This window comes from Stylophora pistillata, chromosome 14, assembly GCF_964205215.1.
Source record: "Stylophora pistillata chromosome 14, jaStyPist1.2, whole genome shotgun sequence".
NCBI classification, from domain to species: Eukaryota; Metazoa; Cnidaria; class Anthozoa; order Scleractinia; family Pocilloporidae; genus Stylophora; species Stylophora pistillata.
The window spans coordinates 4,179,155-4,202,088 of record NC_142532.1 but is presented as its reverse complement, the minus strand read 5'-3'; the positions used below and the strand labels follow the sequence as shown (position 1 = coordinate 4,202,088).

The 22,934-nt window shown below is 41.2% G+C and overlaps 1 protein-coding gene across 1 annotated transcript; it reads right to left on the bottom strand.

Moving 5' to 3' along the window:
• Positions 1-256: 256 nt before the first annotated feature.
• Positions 257-21,897, bottom strand: LOC111328184 (uncharacterized). Its single transcript, XM_088744420.1, has 20 exons — positions 21,719-21,897; positions 19,234-19,308; positions 18,975-19,152; positions 18,013-18,253; positions 16,989-17,244; positions 15,870-16,115; positions 15,083-15,449; positions 14,514-14,743; positions 12,680-12,886; positions 11,826-11,948; positions 11,181-11,324; positions 6,836-7,070; positions 5,780-5,953; positions 5,408-5,600; positions 4,735-4,808; positions 3,824-3,954; positions 3,201-3,395; positions 2,339-2,617; positions 1,348-1,527; positions 257-1,094 (listed from the first exon to the last, which is right to left on the bottom strand). The coding sequence occupies exons 1-20, from the start codon at positions 21,765-21,767 to the stop codon at positions 472-474; spliced, it is 4,200 nt and encodes a 1,399-aa protein (XP_088600546.1). The 5' UTR covers positions 21,768-21,897; the 3' UTR covers positions 257-471.
• Positions 21,898-22,934: the final 1,037 nt, after the last annotated feature.

Here is a 22,934-nt window from a genome sequence, read left to right as displayed (position 1 = left end):
TGAGTTCACTTAGTTTGATTTGGCGGGGTTCTACTGTAGTTTGAATGGGAGATCGCGGATGCACCTTTTCACCTCAGCCCCAGACCCCATCGTTTTTCTTGGCCGTTGGAGTATCTGTACGATTGAGTCTGGTAACAAGAATCTCTCTTTCGTCTTTGGTGACGTCATTATTCATAATGAAGCCCAGGCCTAGCGGGAGCAAGAATGTGAAGAACAAGGCTGTTTTAAAACATTTTACGTTACTGAGAGACACTCCGTAGCTAACATAGACTTTATTTCATTATGACTATGCGCTGTTTGACAACTTTGTTAGCTCAATTTTTAACATAACTATTACGTTCCCTATGACATTTAGGCAGAATACAATTTTCAGGTTTACTAACTAATAACTGGACATTCGTTTTTTAAAGCACGCATTATATTACTTTTTATAAACCTAATCTCTCAAAAATACTGTGTCGTACCCAATCGTCAGCCCATAGTGACATGACCATAGATCCACCTACGAAACCTCGACACCCGAGTGTAGACGCCATATTTGCCAATTCTTCCGCAGCCATCCCCCCAGGATATGACACCCGCGAGCACCCAGCGTTGATCATCGTCACTTGCGGTTTGACTGTTTTCGATGGCCAGCGGTCCACCCGAGTCTCCCTGGCAAGCATCACCAAGTGTGCCATTATAATAACCTGCGCAGAACATATTTGATGTGACAGGATATTTCTTGTGTGCTGCCTGACACAACACTTGGTCCACTATTGGTACTTTGACCTGGTGCATTCTTCTAAGGACCTCCCGACCGGTTTCCCTCTTTCGGCCCCAACCTGTAATGACCCCAATGTTCCCAGTCTTTAGCAGTTTACTATCTTCGTCTTTAGTCCGCAGCGGGAGGCAGATAGGTCTGACGTAATCAGTGAATATGACGTCCGATTTCAGGTGAATAAGAGCGATATCTGCATCGTAGTCGGCACGGGCACTATCGTACTGATGATGAATTACGATCCTGTCTGGACTAACGATCTGTTCTCTGGATGGTTCAGCTTTGTTGGTGTACAATTTACCAAGGCGCACCTCAATATCACTTACTAATATACCTATGGAAGATGAAGTCTTAAAGCTTTAACTCTTAGTAGTGACTCAGTGGAAATTTCTCCTAGTAACCTTCATACATTTTCAAGTAAATCGGCGATGAGCAGAAAGGAATACGTAAATTTGGGGATATTGTTTGATTTGATTCTCAAAGCCAAAATTATTAAACGATGTATGGAGTACAGTGCAGAAATTAATATTTTGATCTTGAGAGTAAAAAGGTCTGACGATTTAATGTAAAATGCCTCTGATTCTTACCACTAACAGTAACACAGTGAGCAGCAGTGACAATCCACCTCTCAGAGACAAGTGATCCTCCACAAAAGTGTTTCTTAGCCTTCTTGTTCCACAGACTCACTTGCCAGGGATAGTGACCTGCTTCCACCTTCGTTCCGCCCACAATTTTGCCACGAGTCGTTAGGGTCGGCTTACCACAATCTAAAATACACAACAAACACAGTGAAATAAAGGAAACAACGTTGCGCCATTTTGCCTTTTCTTCAGTAAAAGAGCAGGACTGAATGGAAAAAATTTGTATAGGTAATCGCATGGGGCCGAGTAAAATTAAGAATTAATATCACGCGCGTTTTCGGAAGTTGCTGAAATTGCCCGAGTCGCGCAGCGACGAGAGCCATTTCTGCAACTTCCGAAAACACAAGTGATATGAATCCTTAATTTTACGAGGAACCATGTGATTACTTGTTTATAATATAAGGGGCAAAATGTTTTCTTACTGATCTCGCGCAAAACGGGACGCCATTGTTACAAAACAAACAAATTTCTTTACCTTGGCAGCCGTTGCTAAGCGATTTTCAGCCAATCATTTTCAAGTAATTTTGCCTGGGGCAATTACAAAAATTAAGAAAAAAAATGCCCTCTGTCTTGACCAATCACAATTCAGTAATTTTGCTTCTTATATAATAAATGGTTAAACCTCACGTTTTCATGACTCCTGGTACTACACAAATCTGGTAAACTGATGCAGGACTTTTATTGTAGGATTATTTGTATTGGCGCCAAAAAAAATTCGAATCTACAAAGATTAGTAAGAGGAATTTAAATAACGAAAAATTCCTCTCTCAGCCAATGAGGAAGCTGAAATATTTGTATGTATATTTAAATGTCTGCGATTTCTATCACGTGTCTGGCTAAGTTTGCCTCCAGTATAAATAATGAAAAATAGCAGCTTAAAATTTAAAACCCCACAACAATAATTTTTCTGCTTCGGTCGTCTTGTGATGAGACTAACCTGAATCCAGCGGTCGCAACACCTTTAGATATGCGCGAGCCAGTTTAGTGCCTGCTTCGTTCGTTGCATTACAGACATACCAGCCTTCGTCTTCGCGAGTAACGCTCATAATCAACAGATTACCACTTGACAAGACAGCAAAAGTACTTTTGGTCAGGACTTTGTCATCTTTGTACCACGTGATTTTTGTATCAGAGGTCGAGGCCGAACACATTAGAGTGGTGCTTTTTGTTTCTTTAACAGTCTCGTTGCTCGGAACTTGCCAAAATCGTGGTGGAGCTGAGAAACATAAAGGTATTTTTATCGTTTATTAATATTATTCTAGGCAGTATACACAACTGCTAGGTGATTCTCAAGCGGGAGAGCGGAAGCGAATCCTGTGATCTGATTGGCTACTCGACTTAAGTTTGCCTCCGGGATTGCCCGCTTTGATCCTGCAAAAAAAAAATTCTGGTAGATGTTCTTTTAGCCGGATTGAATAATTTGCAGCTTTTGGGATCTCTCCTTTGTTACGAAGAGAATGTTTTCTGGTAGTGTTTTACTGGTTTGAAATCGCGCGTGTCGAGTTTCATAAAAATTGTCCAAATTATTTAGTCAAACTTTTTACGATTCCTTTAATGATTCCTTCATCGACTGGTAACCGTGTTCTGCGCTGGCCATCACGATGAGACACTCGGTGATGCATGCCAATGAGACTCAGTGGATGCTATCCACCGAGGTCGTGGTCTGTAAAAACGAAAATACTGAACTCGGCCAAAACCCAACCGTCTATCGAGGGTAACTGATTTAGCTCATCCCCTTGCCTTCCCCATATTCTAAAAAAGTACGAACAAACTTCTGTAATTAACACAGGTCTACTTACTGAGACATTTGGGAGCCTTTCCACTCCATTTACCGTCGGCCAAACACGTGCGAGTCACGGGACCACGAATCTCATACTGAGGGAAACACGTGTAACGTATCACAGCGCCTTGTGGGTAATCATCGCCTTCAGGGGAGGGGTGCCTGGAGCCATCTTTCGGGTGGCGGGGGTCTGGACAACGGACGCTTGCGTCGACTGCAGTTAAAATGTAAGTATGTATAATTCGTCAGCATGAAAATGCGTCAACGTGCATTAATTTTGCTCGCAGGAAAATTGTAAGCAAACAAGACGCATCAGATTTCTATGGACATTTCAAGTTAATTCCTTAAATTTAGCCTGAGAGTTCTTTTCCTGATATTTTCTTTAAAAGACTGGGCAAGAAATTGGCGCGCGGCTGGCGGTAACTGACGCATTTGCGCATGCCATGCGCTTGACCGCTGTGTACCTCCTCAATGAGATACAAAGCTCATCCTCAATTCTGGTTGGACAGAGGCACTGTGAGCGTCGAGGGGACTTTAATGGCGGCTAGCTGGATATTCCCTCCTTTAAAATTCCAAGAGGGCGGTCAATCTTTAAAGAAGCAACTCATCAAAAATATGCCTGTAAAACACGCCTTTACCAACCTGGTGGCGTTGCTTGAAAAAGTGCAAAAGCTGTTGGCCTCTCAATTCCTTGCGCTACTGTTACGACGTCTTTACCAGTTTGTTTATCAACTGAGTGAATGCCACCTGTATCCCAGTCACTCCAAAACAACCTGAAATGTATAGGGAAGACGAGAAAAAAAAGGAACGATGAAAAAGTAGGATGAGCTGTCTTATAAAAGATTTAGTGGTTACGACGTAATCATTCATTGGGTATTTTCTGCATTGTTTTTACTCTTTGTTATTCCATGGCTTTTCATTCACAATTTAAATCGGAATATGATCCCCTTTCATACATACATAAACAATTTACACTCATTTCCAGTGTCTTATGAAGGAAAAAAAATCATCGGAAAGATGGACTTGGTCCTTGATTCGTATGGACTCGTGATGCACAGCCTTACGGGCCAGTCATTATCCATCACGATCACGTGCAGAAGGGAAGAGGGGTTTGGAAGGTTTTGGGTGAATCGCATGGTTTTCAGATGCACAGCGGAGGGTCAGTCTTTAAGCATTAAGGGGTACTACAGAAGATTGACTCCCACTGTAGGGGATTAGATTTCTTTACTACAGAGCCCGGAAAAGGGGGGGGGGGTCAGGTTTATTAATGTGACACAACCAAAATCCTCCATCTAATCGTTCCTCCCCAATTAGACTATAGATAACGACCGGTCACTCTGATCTCTTAGCAATTAAAACTGCATTAAACACTGTACTGTTAAGGAATGGCCTTGAACGCCTCCAGTTAACTTATTTTGTGACCACAAGGCAGCTAAAACTTGTCGCGAGTCGCTCTCTTTCTTTCCCTTCGGCCATGTGGGTTGAACAAATTGTATTTGGACGAATTGTTTCTAGACAGTGTTACCATGACCGCCAGCCCGGCGTCATTTTACCTGTTGTTCAGGATGGCGAGGGAAAAAGGATGATTCACGAACGGAGAACTGAGCAAAACCCGGCGTCCACTTCCCTTTAAGTAAACGATATCAATCATGAGACAAAAAATTAGAAAAAAAGATAGAAAAGATGACTTTTAACTGGGGTTCAGAGTTTTAAAATTAAATCAGAATTTTCCATGGTGTTTTATCCTTGTAAAAACAGTACCAAGGAAGAAATTCCACTGGCTTACTTCAGCTGACGACACCAGCAAAATTGTTCGTGATTGGACGGGAGGTCGCACGGGTCGCGAGCGCCACTAAGGGTGTCAACTGGATTTCAGGGGGGGGGTGACGAAGGGGGAATCAGGTGTCGCTATTAGGGCACAAAGGGAGGGCGATAGAAAATTAACTGCTTATAAACTGCCGATAGAAGGGGAGGGGGAGGGATCTCAAGAATATTACCCAGCCTTATGCGAGGTTCAGATAAAATTTATCGTGAGACTGCCGAAATGTTCCGACCGACCTCAAAGCCCCCCCCCCCCCTCCCCGGTGGGATAGATAAGGACTGCTCCCTAGTGTCTCATCGGAAGACTCAAACAAAAACTTTTTAAGTGATCGCCACCTACTGTGAGGGGGAATATTGTATTTGCAAACGAAACAGTGTAACAAAAAGACAAACGATGTACTTTACCATTAAGTTTGAGGTCTCTATTTTGTCGAGACCGGCATCTGCCCAAAAGAGTGTCTGGGAAGCTTCGTCGATAACTAAACCATTTGGCCATTTTAAATCTCCCGAAACGATAGTCCTTCGGCTTTGTCCATCCAAATTAGCTCTTTCAATCTTTGGTATAGCTCCCCAGTCCGTCCAGAACATCCACTTAGTTCTAAATAAATAGGTAATTGGTTATTCCCCATACCGTTTTCTATATATTTCTTTTGGTAGTGACAAGGAGAAAGTGTTGACAATCAAGAAATCCCCTCCCCCCCCCCGTACTCTCCTCCCCGCCCCCCCCCCCCCCCCAAGGACACACTCCTTGAAGGATAATAACTCGGAATTACAAACCCTCTAGTCTTGTAAAGGATAATTGCCCTTGGCTTATCTAAGCCACTCAGTAATGTCACGCGTCCCTGACCATTCGTGTTCGCTCTCTCTATACTCAAGGACGTGGCATCAGTCCAGTATATCAAGTCATTTTCAGCATCGAGTGTCAATCCATCCACAATTCCAACGTTTCTCCTGCATTGAAAAAATAGTGTCGTAAGTTTTATTATTGCATACTGTATCAGTCTCCTAATTTTAAAAGCATTTCAAAGATTTTATTTTTGCCTCTTGTCTTTAAAATCACGGACGACGCCTAAAAATGATCAACACCAACAAAGAGTTGGGGACACTTTCCGCAGGCGAGGTTTTAACCGATGTTCTTAACACATTCTAAGTTCGTCAAAAGGGAGGTTTTTGTTTTCAGCTTATCTAAGCCCATCGGTCAATTCGGGTTAGCTCGCTCTATACCATCAGTCCGGTGTAATTTGTCTATTCAAATGTCCATTGTTAAGGAATCCCAAAATTGCACTTCCAGTATTGGCACCTATCCATCAGCAATACCGATCACTTTTAGAGCAATTTTCAATTGAGCGTCGAAAGTAATCCAAGGTTTTCCTTTACTCTTCTCTGTGATTGGTCTAGAAATCACGCACCATTCTCACGAGGAATCAGTTGCAAAATTGAAACCTATCACAATTTAGCCACCGGCGTTTTCCCGCGCATTACGCAGTTTTTTGGATGGTTTTAATTTGAGATCTCCTTGGCTCTTAAATGTATTTTCCTTTCTTGTGATTGGTCGTTGTGATTACACTCGATCAGAAAAGCGCTCTGTTACTTTAGTAGACCGACATCATTCTACCATGGTAGATCAAAAACCTTACTACAAGTTTTTGTACGTGATCGTGCCTCACTTCACCGCTTTAAGCTCTATAACTGGGTCAATCATAAAAATAATAAACGGATCAAGAAACAAAACCAAATAAAATACAAGCTCTCTTAGAAAAGATCAAAGGCAGAATTTAACTGAGATGTATATAAAAACAAGATCTTCCTTTAAAAAAAAATAAATTAGCTTACCAGGCAATTATTTCCTCTCCCCCGACTCCGGTCACGGACATTCGCTTTATCTTTTTATCGTCGACGTCACTCCAGTAAATCCGTTTATCTATTGGGTTGTAATCCAGCGCAACAAGCATGACGGGATCGTTGATCTGCAATTTTTGAGTGGTCATTCTGTTTTGCTTTGTGTCCATAAACAGCTGCCATATTGCCGTAGGAGAGGCGACTATTATGGAATAACTGGGTAGGGGAGCTGTAAAACGGACGAGAAAGCAATTGTTAATTAATGTGTTACACTGAAGTCTCCTTCGCAGCTTTTTTTTTTTTTTCTGGCAATGTCACTCCCGTCGCGAGATGCTCGTTACGAAAGCACCTCATGCAGCACTTGTCTTAATAATAATAATAATAATAATAATAATAATAATCTTTATTGAGATTACTTTTTCATATAAAATATGGTTTTCAAAAAGGATCTCCAACAAAAAACAAAAAAAAAATATTCGTACATTAAAATTAAAGATATATAAAAAATATAAAAAGAAACAACACATTAACTTAAAATTCATATGGATCACAGCTTTAAAAATAACATGGTATGAAATGCATTAAGTCACAAGTTTAAAAGATTACGTTTAAAAATATTAAGATTAACGGATTGTCTGATTGCTTGGCTAAGAGAGGTAAAATCCTTTATGGCATGAAACGCTGTCCGTTGCTTACCCTAGTTCCTCTTGACACTTGGAAGTCTGAGATTTAGCTTAGTTCTGGTATTATAATCATGTTGTTCATGCTGTCTTATAAAGTTCATATCACGCCCAACAAGTCCATTTAAACACTTATACACATAAATACATCTTCTCTGAAAACGCCTTTTTTCTAATGGAACCCACTTAAGAGTGGCAGGCGCATGCGTAGCAGATGAATAAAGGAGTCTGTCTAAAATTATTCAGTTAGCAGCCTTATTCTGCAAGACTTGCAAACTGGCCATTGAGGTTACATTATTCTTGTTTCCCCAAACGAGGTCTGCATAATCAAATAAAAGCATGACAAGACTATTATAAAAAAGAACGCATGCACTAAAAGGTAATAAATGTTTAAGGAGATCAAGCCTTTGATTAATTTTGCTAGCAATGTACTCAACATGATTTGTCCATGTAAAATCAGATGATATAAAAATTCAAAGGTATTTGAAGCTGTTGACATTGTTTACATTGTGGTCGAAGATTGATAGAGACAGAGCTATTTTGCTTTCCAATGTTCCATTACTACCTAAAAGCATGCATTTAGTTTCTTCAAGGTTCAAAGTAAGCTTGTGAGCATTTAACCAATTAGCTACGGCTAACAAGTCGCGATTTAGCTTATCACTGATCTGATGGGAAGATGGTAAATCACGGTATCATCTACATAGAGGGACGCACAGCAGTATTCTAGAGTGCTTGGCAGATCATTTATATAAATCACAAACAACAAGGGGCCAAAAATGCTACCCTATGGAGCCCCGAGAGTTACTGGCAACTCGTTAGACATCTCATTCCCACAAGATATTCGCTGTTTTCGGTCAGTGATATATAAGAACGAAACCATTGAAGCGAATTTCCAGACAAACCATACGTCGATAGCTTAGACAATAAGATCTGGTGATCCACCGTATTAAAAGCTTTTGTTAGATCTAAAAACACGGTTCCACATAGTTTACCCTGTTCCATATTGAGAAGGACTTCGTCGGCAAAGGATGTCAGGGCAGATGTGGTGGACGGTCCTTTCCGGAATCCAAACTGTTTTCCTGAAAGGAGCTTATTAGCAACCAGGAATTGGTATAACTGTGTATGTACAGCCGGCTTTCTCAAGAATCTTGCTGAGTGTGGGCAATATAAAGATAGGTCGATGGTTTGATGCATTTGTCCGGTCCCCTGACTTAAACAGGGCTGTAATCTTTGAACATTTCCACAATTTAGGAAATTTGCCAGTTTTAATTGATAGATTCAGTAATATAGTTACAGGGAGTGCTATCGTATGGGCAGAGTTTTTAAGCAACCATGCACTAACTGAGTCCAAGCTGATCGCCTTGTTTGTCTTTAGAGCGAGAAGCTGCCGAAGTACAAGCGATTCCTCTAGTTCAACCAGCTGGAGCTGGAACTTCGGCAAACCTGCACTTGAATTGTAACTCGGCCAAGTAGTCATAGTTGTTACTTCATCAGCCAGTCGCTTACCAATGGACGCAAAAAAGCTTTTCATTGCTGAGGCAATAGATTTAGATATAAGGTGCTGAATTCCCTCAGAAATAATGCACTGCACACTTTCTGTGGTAGAGTTACGATGAAAAACTTCATCGACCGCATTCCAAACTTTTTTCGCATTTCCTTTAGTGTCCTGAAACAAGGCACAGTAATGCCTCGTCTCGGCAGATTTAACTAAGCAGTTGACCTTAATTCTTAGTTTTTTATGGGTGTTCCAGTGTTGAGAGGAGTTAGATTTCCACGCTTTTCGATGAATCCAGTCTCGTTCTTTCATTATTTCGCCGATTTTATTATTCATCCAAGGGAGTGGTGTCCCTTTAACACGCCGCCTTTTGATAGGTGCGTGAGAATCTGCAACCTCAGAGAACAATTTTTTCCAAGTTAACAGGGCGTCATCCACATTGTTTTTGTTCTCGAACATTCCTAAGTTCATCGTTAAATAAATTAGCATCGAAATTCTTGTAACGGAGCGATACTCAAATAATTTCGGTTGGGCCTTAATGAAAACACCAGCTTTGGCAAAACATCAAGTAGTGATCACTCAACAGAACCGGAATAACACCAGATTTAACAATACGATGATCATTATTATTGACAAAGATTAAATCAGTTAGTGTCCTGGAGATGTCAGTTATTTCTAGCGGGCCCTTCTATCAACTGAGTCAAGTCAAAAGCGCGTTAAAAATTGAGTAGTTCTTGTTTATCTTTTTTCGGTAATTTCGAATTGGACATCATGTTTGCGTTAAGGTCTCTTAAAATGATCACATTTGATTTTACCAGGTCAACATTAGGCATGCTGTCTTGTAGAGCCGAAATAAAGGTGTGGAAATCAGCATTTGGGGCTCTATAAGTGCAGCAAATTAACGTTGGTTTGCATTTGACTAGAATCAACTCAATCCATAAACATTCCTGGCCGCCGGTGTTAATTAATGTCATTCCGTAGACGAAACGCTAATCCTTCCCTGACATAAATAGCGTCACCCCCATATCCCTTTTTGTCTCCAACGCGGCCTTGTCTAACACACACAAACCCAGGAAGTTTAATTTCAGCATCACTTATAGAGCTGTCCAACCAAGTCTCAGATAAAGTTAGTACGTCGAAGATCTTGTTGTCAATTCCCTCGAGACGCAAAGAGTCCGTTTTATTTCTAAGACTCCGAATGTTCAAGTGAGCAATCTTGAGACCTCGAGTGGTCTTAATATCATCAAATGTTAGGTAACCAGGATTTGACTCAACATCTCCAGCCAAGGCAATAAGAGTCAAGGCAAAGCAGGCGAGTTGAAAGAGTTTACAGAGCATTACACCCTTTTGAAGTCGATCGAAGTTGTACTTACGGGTCGGTTCACTTCGGCGAAAAGAAGCTCTCGCAATTTCAGACCTGCGATTCATCTGTGAAACGAAAAATGTTTCTCTGTCGTTTGATAAGGTGTTCTCCCGCAAGTATGAAATCCTATAACATTCAAAAGCCACGCAAATACAGAGAAAGAAACATAAATTTGCAGAGAGCCTGAAACTGCGGCCGGCCTCCATCGTTGCATCATAGTAAAAGTGCTCCTCGCGTAACGCTCCCTACGAAACACTCCTCGCGAAACGCACTCCGTCAGATACCGATACATTTTGGGGGACACAGCTTGCGTGATTAGACAAACTTCCTCGCTGGGAGGCGGGGTGTAATCTTGATATAATACCAAAATAATTCCCTCTGTCTAATTTACAAGAAAATGTATTGTAGCTGAAAACGAGAATCACTCAGTGAATCAGATCTAAAAGAAAGATGTTTTTCGTCTTCTCACGAGAGCGGGACGAAACTCAGATCTGCGGATTTCGCATGGCGATGTTCTGCCATTTAGCTTCAAAGAACTATGTGGTGAGTTAGGCCTTATTAGGACCTTGAGAAAAGGAGGTTAAACTTTTAACTCTCTCAAGATCTGATTGTCGGTGCACACCTTTTTTTTGTGAACTAGTTACGAGAATTTGGTGATGATCAAGATAACAAATTCTACTTGATAAGTTTGAATATTCTCATTACCTGTTTGCTGAATAATGTATGGATATTATAGGGAGAAGTTATATATTAATCACTTCTGGGAGTTCAAGGGTAGAACGAAATCAAACATGAACCCACCTGAGCAGCACTTTGCAAAGGCATCAGAAGGTGAAATGTGGCAGTAGGAGTTAGCAGGACAGATGTGTCTTGAACGCCCTCCGCAGAAATAATCTCTTCGAGTTCTCGGGTTCGTCAAGGGAGTCAGACCATGGCAGGGAGGAACTGGGGAGAGAACAAAAGAAGTAACAATTAAGGACGTAGGCTCGACAACAAGCCGCTGATCGGTTAAAGAGCCCGCGTTCCCACCACTCTCCTCTCGCTCTTACTGTGAATTTTTGGAGATATGCAGAGGTTTCGTCCTTTAGCAAGTTTTTCTCCAAATGTCTTAACGAGTTGATCCCTGATGTAAAACAAGTTCGTGTCATAACAAGGTCACCCTTAGCCTTACTCCTGTTCAAAGGCTTAGCAACCAAGCACGCTACTGTAAAATGGACTGTTGAAAAATCTATTTAAAGTAGAACTAATGTGTAGCATCGAATAGATACGTTTTGAATTTAGATTTAAATTTGGATAGGGTTTCTACTGATCTTATTTGTGAAGGGTGGTGGTTCCCCAGGACGGGAGCTGCGTAGAAACTTATTAACCTACATGCAGTTTATCGTAATGTCCACACTCAAATTTTCTACAACAGCCAAAATTCTAAAAAAAAAGGCCCTAACTCACTTTCCTGACAGGTTTTCCCGTCGTCCCTAAGCTGCATGTTCCCTGGGCACGAGCACTGAACCTTCCAGTGACGTAACGAAGTACACACGTGACTACAGCCGCCATTGTTTGTCGAACAAGAATCTGAGAATTTAAATGAAAAATTGTCAGTGCGGGTCTATGTTTAGCCTGCAGTGCTAATGGAATTTGGGCGAGCAAGCTAAGCGCTCAATTTTTTCTTAGCGAAAAATGGCCGCCAACTTCGATTTTTACGGCAGCGGAAGGCTGGAGAGAGAAAGTAATTTGTACCGAAGGGGTGAGTGACGGTTCAAAATAAGGAGGAGGGGAGGGCTGGGGTGGGGGAGTGAACATTACCGTCAGCCTTTTACGCCCTAACATCAGTATGTATATTCTCCATACTGTCTCTAACATTTCCCATGGTACTGACGAGGAGAATTTGTATAACAGTCAAGAATATCTTAGTGGGAGATAATCTCCTGAATTCTCATGACCTTAATCTTTGATTCAAGAGTTATATTGTATGGAAAAATTAAAAGCTGGTCACCCTTTGGGTCTAAAGGTTTAATCATGCATGTTCTCTCTTGGTTTTTCCTTATCTCTTTGGCAGTCGTCCAGCCTTCCAAATCTTATCCATTCTTAACAAGCTTTGAGTTTTTTCGCTATCTGTTGCATGTTTTTATCTCATTGTAATGTTCTTGTTTGCCTAAAAAGCAGTTTTATTGCGTCAAAAAAAAGAGAGACAGATTTCTTTAAAGTTGTTCCTAAAAGATACAAACCTCACTACGATACCCTGTGCTTATTCCACGGCCACTCGAATGAAGAGACAAATGCCCTGGGAAAGAAAATGTACTCACCTCCAACCGAAGAGACACACGTATCTTGCAATGCGCATGTCTGTTGCGACACGCATGTCGGATCACACAGAGGTCGTGTGGCCTCTCCAACGTGATAAGACAGGATAACCCCAGCTTCTTGCCACGTGACGAACGCCTTTTCGCTTCTGCTGTTGTACAGTGTGACGGGGTCTTTCTGCATCCTTCCAAAAGCAAGTTGCAAGGTACCTTAGAAAGAAATAGAAGGATGATTTGGTTCGAAAACCACGAGTTATGGGATGATAATCTTATTATCCGCTTGAAAGAATGTAATCTTCAGCTTACATATTTTAATAGATTTAGCCTAACGCCAGCGGGCGTTGTTAGCCGCGCAAGCGTAATATGTTTTTTTCGTTCCACCTCGTGCTTCTTAGGGGCCATTTTATAGCGATCGAGTTGTTATTGCTATTAAACCGGTGCAAGTTGCTATTCGCGAGTCGCCTTGCCTTCATAACTGGCGTGGTGGCAGCTGTGAGGTCCTTGTCAGTAGTGAAGGTAACACAATTCGTGAATAATTGACCAACATATATTTAATATAGTAGTTATTTATATAGTAGTTATATAGTATTCATATTAGTAGTAGTTATATATAGTTATATAGTATTTAATACTTATTATTTATTATTATTATTCATTTATATTTACTAATATTTATTACAACATTTTAACGGCAACGACAACTCGATCACTACAAAAAGGCTGCCGAAAGACACGAGGTAGTATGACCAAACGCAAAACGCATGTACGGCTAACGATACCCGCTGTCGCAAAGATAACAAGTTCGTCAATCCTTGTACACCGTTAGCCACTTCGTTCGTTGTAACGACCTTTCAATTACACTAAATTTCTAAGGTACGCACTTAAAAAAAAAAACAAACAAACTATCAGTTTTAAAAGTTGTTATTCGGAAGTTCAAAGCATCAATTATCCTTAACACCCTGTGTTAAACACGAAGGCGCGCTATAAAAGGAACCTTAGGTCCCACTGGACCATTTGTCAATCAACCGTCGTGTGATGGAGAACTCTTAGAGTCAAGTCAGCTTGAGCTACAGCTACTCCAAAGCAGTGAACAGCGGGCGCATTCCTCAAAATTGTTTTATGTCTTCATCACAATACAAGAATTTTTGAGATTTGTATTTCCTTTCTCCAATGGAAACTGTCTTTATTTGTGGCGATAAATTTGAGATCGAAGTAGATGGTTCGCACGTTACCTCATGCCACCATGCTGGTGGAAGTAAACAATAGATATCTCATTAGCTCCTTTTGTTCGTCTACCAGCATTTAAATCTGACCCGCACACGTCAACGGTGAGTGACAAATGAGCCAGGGAAGACTTCCTTTTATAGCGCGCCTTCGTGTTTAAGCGGTGAGTTGTCAAATTCCCGAATTCGTTTACCCTTAATCACTGTAATATCCACCTCTATTCACCTTTATGAAGCGGTTTTGGTAACCCTTTAAAACGGCCTGTTTTTTTATTGTCTTCCACTTGCATTGAACGGTCACTGAGAGTGGGACTATTCAAATAAAACTAAGAATAATTTTTCAAGTAATTTTAACCCATGTTTCTCTCCCTAAATCAGAGTAAGTTGTATTTTCTAGCGAGATTCTGTACATTAAGTGGTCAATTATGGCCTAAAGTAGTGCTTTTTATCGTTTTTTATAATACCTCTAATCTGTGGAACCTGTATCAAGCCATTCCCTTAGGTGACCGCTAAATACAGGTTCTACAGTATACCTTTCTATCAATACAAGAGGTGTGGTCACATGAAGCATTGGATAGCCTCCCCCGCCCTGCCTAGCCACACCCCTCACTGACCTTGCAGGAGTTCTCCCCCAATCACCCAGGTTCCCCTCCCTTGCTCCTGCCAAAACAGGATGTGGTTGCCAGTTGGAGGAAAGTACACGGCCGATGGCGTTCTTGCGCGCCTTTTTGCCAGGCAACTGTACGGCTTCACTTCTCGTACATAGCGCTTACGGGTCACCAGAACAGAGGCTGTTCCAATGAAGGGTTTGCCTGCGTCAGTGTCTTCCCAAAACAAGATAAGTCTGTTGAGAATAAACAATTCTGAAGGTCATCTGTTCTGTCATAGAACCTGCACTGAGATTTTTGGAAAACTTTGTGCAACTTTGTTAATCCTGCAGGATGTAAAATTGACAAGTTAAGTACAGAGGAACATTTTTTGGGGGGTGGGGGGAAGGGGGATTCATACCACATATCCGACGCGCAATAACGTGAATCTGTATCAGTATCTCTCCCTCCCCAAGCCCAACATTAACCCTGACTTGTTATCAGTAGACTGTTTTTGGGTTAGGGGTGGGGTAGGTACGCAGATACTGACATTGACACAAAAGTCAGACATATTACCTACATTAGGGCTGACATACCTGTCAGTACGTTCATTGTAGTAACCGCTGGTCTTTGCCAGCGTGTTATTAGTGTAACCTACAAAGTTCTTTGTTTCAGCGGTCTCTGTGTTAGAAGCATGCGCGCCTTTAGCATCGCGTTTGGTGAGAACCACCATATTGAGGCCTGGACGCAGATTAAAATCGGCGTTGGCCACTCCTCCACCCTGAACCGTACAAGTGAAGAAAAATTCGTTCCGTTTTGAGTCAGTGAAGATGTTTGGCTCGTAGGCATTTCCTTTAAAGCTGCAGACGGAGTCAGCCTTGAGTATCTTGCCTCTGGCGTCGACAAACAAACCTATCACTTCTTTTCGAGTGTGTGCCAAGACAACGGCTCCAACGTAACCACCTTAAAGAAAAAGAAAACCTTTCCATGGAGTGTTACCACTTACTCTTAAATGTTCTAAACGAGGGAAAAAAACGGGTTGACCTTAACTACGCTAAATTTCCTGCTTTGATAGGATGACCTTTGTAATTTCTTATATTGAACACAAATATCTTGTGTTACTGCTCGCCTTGAAAGCTGTACGCTCGGAATCTAACACGCCAACAATGAAGTGAAGGAGACTTTAGTGCGAAAATTTTCCAAAACATTCACTCGAACAAAAATTAATTTTAAACTTAAAAATTTTATGAATTAGGGCCTCAGCGGTGGGTTTATAAAAGAACTTAAAACCTAACTTAACCGTTTTTCTTTGAAGGGCCTCTAAACCTGAGAGGTATAATGGTTTCCAGGACACAAATCGCTTTGCACACCATGCATGCCTACCTGTGGCACTGTTATACTTGATTAGGGGATTTATGGCGTCCACCCAGTCACGTGGTCCTCCCTTTCCGGTTCCCTTCACGAACAGCGAAGGCCCGGCCGCTCTCTCGGTTTGCCAGCTCCTCACTCTCTGGCTTATTATTATATATTTGTTGTTGAAGTACTGCCAAACACCAGCGCGAAACTGGAAGATGATCATGTATTCATCTGCCTTATCATTGTACGCTACACTTGGCCAGCCTTGATTTCCTGAAAATTGAAAATCAATATCGTGAAAAAAAAAAAAAACATGTTATTCATTACGACAGAATATGACAATAATGAGGTATTGACATCTGTCCTGCAATATGATCTTTTCCAAGATGGATCGTCACGTTCCAACTGCAAACCAGGGGTGGATCCATAAAGTTTTGATAGGGATGCCAATTTTAATTTGATTCGGAAAACGCGCCGTTTTTTTTATCTCGACCAATCAACTAATTCACGTCCACCAACCCCTTCCCCTCCCATCCCACCCCTCCCACCAGCCTTTACTCGCGGTTACACGTCACACAGCAGACAATAGGAGGTGTATCAGCCAAAGACACGTGTTAACAAACCTGTCGTGGTAACTAGTGAAAAAAACCCATGGTGATGGAGATAGGGGGCAGTCTGTCACCTGGAGAATCACTGTTCTCAGTTGTGAGAGGTCAGTTTTCAGCAGCTGTGATTATGGAATGCACCAATCATAGATTTCAATCATATACAACGCGACATAGCACGATAATTACAAGTCTAAACCCACAGGTATCAACGAACGCTTTTCATTCCACTAATTTATTAGTGTTTTTCTCGTTGCCATGTTCCCACCAATCACGTAGCTCCATTTTCTGCCTTTAAAAGCACACACAACCCACAATTCCTCTATTTGCTCCGACGAAGGGCTAACGCTCGAAGCGTCAGCTTTTGTAATCATAACGGTGGGCAATTTACCATTTCAATTTCGTTACCCCCACCGATGCAGCCCAAAACAGTTTCTTTAGAAACTATCATCCTTTATAGCACAATAATTCACAAGGTGACACAAAACTTGTCGACCTCATCGTTTGAAAAATTTCCGAGTTATTCAAATTCATACGTTACCGGCTTTCTTGTTGAGATTTGCAGTAAAATTCAGTACTCGTTTGTCCACTATTCTGCTGTTGGTGTCGGCCCTCAAAGCAAACAGCTGATCGGGAAGATTATCTCCGTCTACGTCAAAATCAAACGCCACAAGATACTCGTTTCGTTTCGGATTCCATGCGGTGCTATGATGCAACACTTTCCCTAAACGGCTGAGAAAGCCTGGAACCAGTTTAAACAAAGCTCCTGTCCTTTTCACTGATCCTACGAAGGAAACCTGTGAAGGTATTTGCAGTTTCGATTAATTTCAGTAAGCAAGGGCTTGTTTGATGCATAACACTAAACTTGGTATAAGGAGCCTTGGATACTCAAAGAAGTTCATTATCTGACAAATTTGTGGTAGATATAGTGACTTGATCAACATCTTCCTGGGAATGAGGTTATAAATATTATTGAAGTGGAGCGAAGAAAAAAAATCTGGGTCCTCAGTTAGGAATCACTGAGTCATCGAGACCCTATAATGAACTAGGCTATTCATTATGAGTAAAAGGGGGAAAGTTTCTAAAGAAACTGTGGTGCTGCGTCGGTGGGGGTAACGAGGTAATTCGGTTTTATCAACTGAGTTAATAACGTAAATCGGCCACCGTAAAGGGTTTCAAAGCTGAAGTCTCGAGCGTAAGCCATTCGCCAGAGCGAATGGGCTAGCGCTCGAAACGTCAGCTTTGAAACCCTTTACGGTGACCGAATTACACTATCAACTCAGTTGATAAAATCAAATGATTCCCTTCGAGGATATATATACCGCATAATGCTAAGATCAGCCGAAAGCGTCATGTGTGTAGATAGAGTAGGAGAGATGTTTGAGCTCGGTGATAAAATAGAGAAAGATGTTTACTCGTCTCGCCATGAGCGTGGGACAAAGAAAAATGTTTGGTGAGTCCATCATAAATAATTGATATGATTATTATCTCTGTTACATTTTATCTTTATCACTGTATCATTTCCAAGGTTTGTATAGAAAGTTTTTCCGAAACAACTTTTTTACCTTTTTAGAATCCACCAATTTCTCCTCCTGGCCTTCTCCGTTTACCATTGTCACTGCATAGTAGAGGTCTACATTAACCGGAGGGTACAAGTCCTTGTAGCTGGTTTTTCCCGGGTTCTGAAGGGAAGGATCCTGTCTTCCCGACACGTGGGGTGTCATACCGGATACGTTGTCAAAATAAGTCGTTTTCCGATAGATGTTAAAATGACTAAATTCACTGTTTTGTGTTGGTTTCTTTGGACTAAAACAGATAACCACAATAAAAGTTAGGAAGATGAAAGGGCAATTTTTTTAAGGGTGTGTCGAAGATATTCTGGAATTACGTTGGCCTTGCTTCACCTCGCTTCGTAATTGGTAAAAAAAAAAAAAAAAAAAAACTCGTCAGCCATCCAGCCAATCAGATGCACAACTAAAATTAAGCACGACATGGTCACCCGCGTTTTCCCGTGGTTTGGCTATTTTGCCTGTTTTCCCGCGCTTTGGCTATTTTGCCTGTTTTCACTTTGAGTATTTCTAATTACCTTTACTAGGTATTATTTCCTTTACTCTTATTGGCTATTGAGAATACCTTGGTTTTGATTCTACAACATCCGCCGTTTCATGGCGAATAAAACCCATTTCAGTTAAGTGTCACAAGTAATTACGACGGCCAGTCATGTCAGTGTCACAGCAAAAAAAGGTTGATTTAGAAAACTAAAAGTAAGAGCGAAAACGGAAGTGAAGTTGCAGTGGATTTTACTTCCGCTTCCCATTGCGACAGTGACATAACACTTCTGGACCAATTACAGGGTCATTTAATAGAGAGCGAAGAAAAGCAGAGCCAATACATATACAATCTCAGATTCCTTTTGAACAGAAATAACACAGGCTTCTATTCTAGTATTCTCTGTAATGAAAATGAGGAACTTGATTTAGAGAGCTTTTGATTCTAAAACGCTCGTCATCTAGACTATTTTTCGCACCTGTAAGGCAAATTGAGCCGATTCCACTGCATGAGAATTCCATCACAGTCTTGTTTGACCGTGAGGTCCTGGACTCTTATATCTCCACCCATGTTCACAGTTATTTGACGTCGAACTCGGGTCGCTGCGTCACTTGGGATAGAGCGTTCCACAATGGAAACCATCTGATTACTCGTGACTTAAAGTGAAACGAAAAATAGTCAGATTAAAAAAGGATAAATGAATAAGACGAACGGTATCAAATGTCCAGGGTACTTACGAATTTTAAGCGCATCAAACTCATCGCGTAAGTGACCAAAGTCGTTGTTAATAATTTCAATGTCCTCCTCTGCAGCTATCGAGTGGAACAAAATAAGTTAATAAGTTAATAAGTTAATAAGTTAATAAGTTAATAAGTTAGCGAGGCCGGGTCTGTGAGAAATGGTGGTCCTGTCAATGGCGTTAAAGGAGACAAATCCACCGATCCATGCTGAGATAAGCCCAAACCCTTTCAATAACCCGCCATTTTTGTACAACCCTTTCACTTCCTAGATCTTATAGTAGTTCTCCTCTCTGACTGCCATACAATTTTTATGATGCTATAGTCCGTAGAATTTGGTCTTAAATCAACTATCCCCTAGATGATATTTTTCTTTATTCTCATCACAGCGACTTTCAGTGCAGTCGATTGCAGATGTTCGTTCTAAAGCCCTTCCAAACTTCCAAATATAACGTTACATTCGATTCGTTACATCTCGTTCACTGAATATTATCCACAGCTTTCCCCGCGATTGCACCTCTTTTTTTCAGCAAATCGTTATGGGAAAGCTTCAAGGTACACTTGGCCGAAATTTCTGGAAGGTAAACGCTATCTAATAGCAAGTTTTGAGAAGTATGAGGCCCTGACAGACGACATGGCTCTGAAACGGTGACATGAAGGAGCTGAAGTGATGATCACTGAATAACGAGCCGTCACGAAAATAGTGAAATCGGCGGCGACATTGGCGTTTTAAGAATCAGACAGCGACTTGCAGCGCAGTCGGGCAGAAGAAATTGTATTTTGCAATAAAGTTAAACTTTCCGTGAATATTGATGGTCTACTGTGTGACTGGAGGGGGGGTGGGGGGACCTGTGTCGTTTGACACCTTTCTTTCATCTTCTCATCTCATCTTTCTTATCCAAGGCTATTAGGTAGGTTTGGTTGATAATTATCCGGAAGTATAATGTTTCGGAAAGAGAATTACGAGAACGCATTTAGGTTACGTTCTGTTCTTAAGCATTTCTGATGTCGATATGAGTGGCTTCGGACGAAATTCCGACAGGGACATGCGAACCTTCCAAAATTGCGACGTAAAATGGTTGAAAAAATTCAGACGGGAGGAAACCAACGACTCCCCCCCCCGCCCCCCCTCACCCCATACTGGGCCTCAAGGATGGACGTGCCGAACATTGATTAATTTACACAAACATACAACAATACGAGGTTACAATTGCCTTCAAGATCTTCTTACTGCGCGCTAAGAAAATAAACAGTCTTAGAAAAGTCTATCGATTGGTAACAGTTTTTATTGTAATTACTTTGCTTTGAACCAATTCCAAAACGGATGTATTACTTCGCGCTCGTGTGGTTCGTGACTTTCGCGTGGGTTTCTCGCGAAGATACGACGGCCGGTCGCGAGAATGATCTTTTTGACTCCTTCAAAAAATTCGGTGTTGTTAAGTCTTTCCAGTTCTACAGCTTGGAGTTAGCGTACATGAAAATTAAACCAGGGCCGGTAAGATACGCAAGTTATTAAAACTCCCCATTTGACTCACAGGCGGCCCAAGCTCTCTTTGAGAACCACACAAGGAACACAATTTGCATATCGATTTAAAAGGATTTGTATGGGATTTTCTACAAGGTAGCCATAGAGATAGTTAAAAGTGAAAATATTAAATAAAAATGGCTTACCTTATTCCATACGTGTGTTGCTTGCTTCTGGTGTCATTATTTTACCGATTTCACTTGATTTAATCGTTTGTTTTTTTTTTTAATCCTGGTTTTCTACCACATAAAGAGAAAACCAGGATTAAAAAAACCGCTTAAATCAAGTGAAATCGGTAAAATAACGACACCAGAAGCGAGCAACACACGCATGGAATAAGGTAAGCCATTTTTATGTAATATTTTCACTTTTAACTATCTCTATGGATATCTTGTAGAAAATCCCATACAAATCCTTATAAATCGATATGCAAATTGTGTTCCTTGTGTGGTTCTCAAAGAGAGCTTGGGCCGCCTGTGTTTGACTCCGAAGTAATTATTGGGATGTCAATCAATGACTAAAAAAAACTGTTGGCGATACGTGCTTTACAGACCAAGCTGCACGTCCAGGCTTGTTATCAGTTATCTTTACCATAAAACATCACTGACTAATTTGATTTTTCTTCCAGTAAGACGGGTATTGTAAAAGCTTAAACTCCGCGAAGTAATGCCAGCCATAAAAAGCTACAGAAATCTTTAATTACGTCATTAGCGCATTTGGAATTCAGGGGAATGAATCTAGTATGAGGATTCAGTGAATCGTCCAAGCTACCTCTTCGAGAATTAAACTTTACAGAAGACTTTTGTTATCGCCTGACGAGTGCAATATTTAGGCTAATTCAGCCAGAAAAATAAATACAATTTTTCAATTAGTGCGACGATTGTTCCAGTTTGCTGGATGCAAAAACTGTGAGCTATTCGTGCTGTGACAAGACGATAATTCATTAAACATGCAACTCACCGTGCGTGAACGCGACACATGAAGAAAGCAAAGCCCAGAGCAAGAACATGGCTGAAGCGCTGCTTCGTGGATAACAGCACTAAATTGATTTCTTCCTCTTTAAAGGAAATGTCTGAGCTTCCCTTTCAGCTAAAGGGTAAGGGAAGTAGATATAATGTTACGAAATAAATTAGGTGATAAGTCACGCAACACATTTATGATGAGACAGCTGTGACGGGTGGGGTGGGGGAGGGGGTAACTGTCTGTCTATCAAGACTTATTGGAAGCCACGAATCTATCCATTCATGCATTTCCTACAAAACATATCTTTAAGGCGCTATGTTTTGATTTTCTGATACATCCATGGTAGGCATTACTAAAAGGAAGAGGAATTGTGAAGAAATGACCGAGGATGGCTCAGGATGAAAAAATTGGTGTAAAGTACTGATTTTTCAGGTTTCGTAAACTGTAATTTGGCCCTCAAGCAAGAAAAGCTCTTTGCTGTAAAGTTCTCTTTCCTGAAACCAACAGCGATACCGACCCTTCTAATCTCTAAAGAAGCATCCCCCCGGTTCATTGATTAATTGCGCTGGAACTGTTTCAAAGTTGTGTCACGATGAAACGGAATGTGATCGTTTCTGCACCTGGCTTTTGTGCTGGAGAAAAAGTCAGACGAATGAAAATTTGATGCAGACAGTGGTCAAGAGTTTTCACAGGCCATTATCATTTGTGGATTGAAAATAAGCATGATTTGTGGGAGACCGATCAAAAATTCTGTTGATTGACATACTTTGGTCTCAGAAGAGGGTTAAGTTACGCGACACAGAACTCTGCGTGAGGATTACTTCCCGCTGTGAATAAAAACATGCCACTCACGTTTGTCATCTATTTAAACTTTGTTTAAAAATCCGCAGCTAACCTGGCTACTGAGCGTTTTAGTTTGTGTTTCCCTACATATCGTGAGGTTTTTCCTGACGTCCAATTATAAAACGGAACGAATGGCGAACCGCGTGGTAGTAGCGGAGCGAAAAAAACGGAAGGTTTGGGTTTCGGCCCCCGGCGCCTTTACTAGCGCGCCTTTTACTCTTTCGCTCCGTTTACACTGTAGTAACAGAATGCCTGGAACAATCTATTGAAAGCTGTGCACCTAAGAAGGCCGTGGAAGATTCGTTAATGTAACCAGTGCTGTATAAAAACTCCTTTTGGAACTTCACTTCCTTGTCAGATGAACGCACGG

Bases quoted from the DNA above. Each gene is read 5' to 3' on its own strand.
- LOC111328184 (XM_088744420.1), bottom strand. From the start codon at position 21,767: ATGTTCTTGCTCTGGGCTTTGCTTTCTTCATGTGTCGCGTTCACGCAC. The intron at 3,396-3,823 runs GTTGGTAAAGGC...TTTTAACTGCAG, and splicing joins TTTTCAAGCAACGCCACCAG to TCGACGCAAGCGTCCGTTGT. The intron at 2,618-3,200 runs GTAAGTAGACCT...TATGTTTCTCAG, and splicing joins AAAGGCTCCCAAATGTCTCA to CTCCACCACGATTTTGGCAA.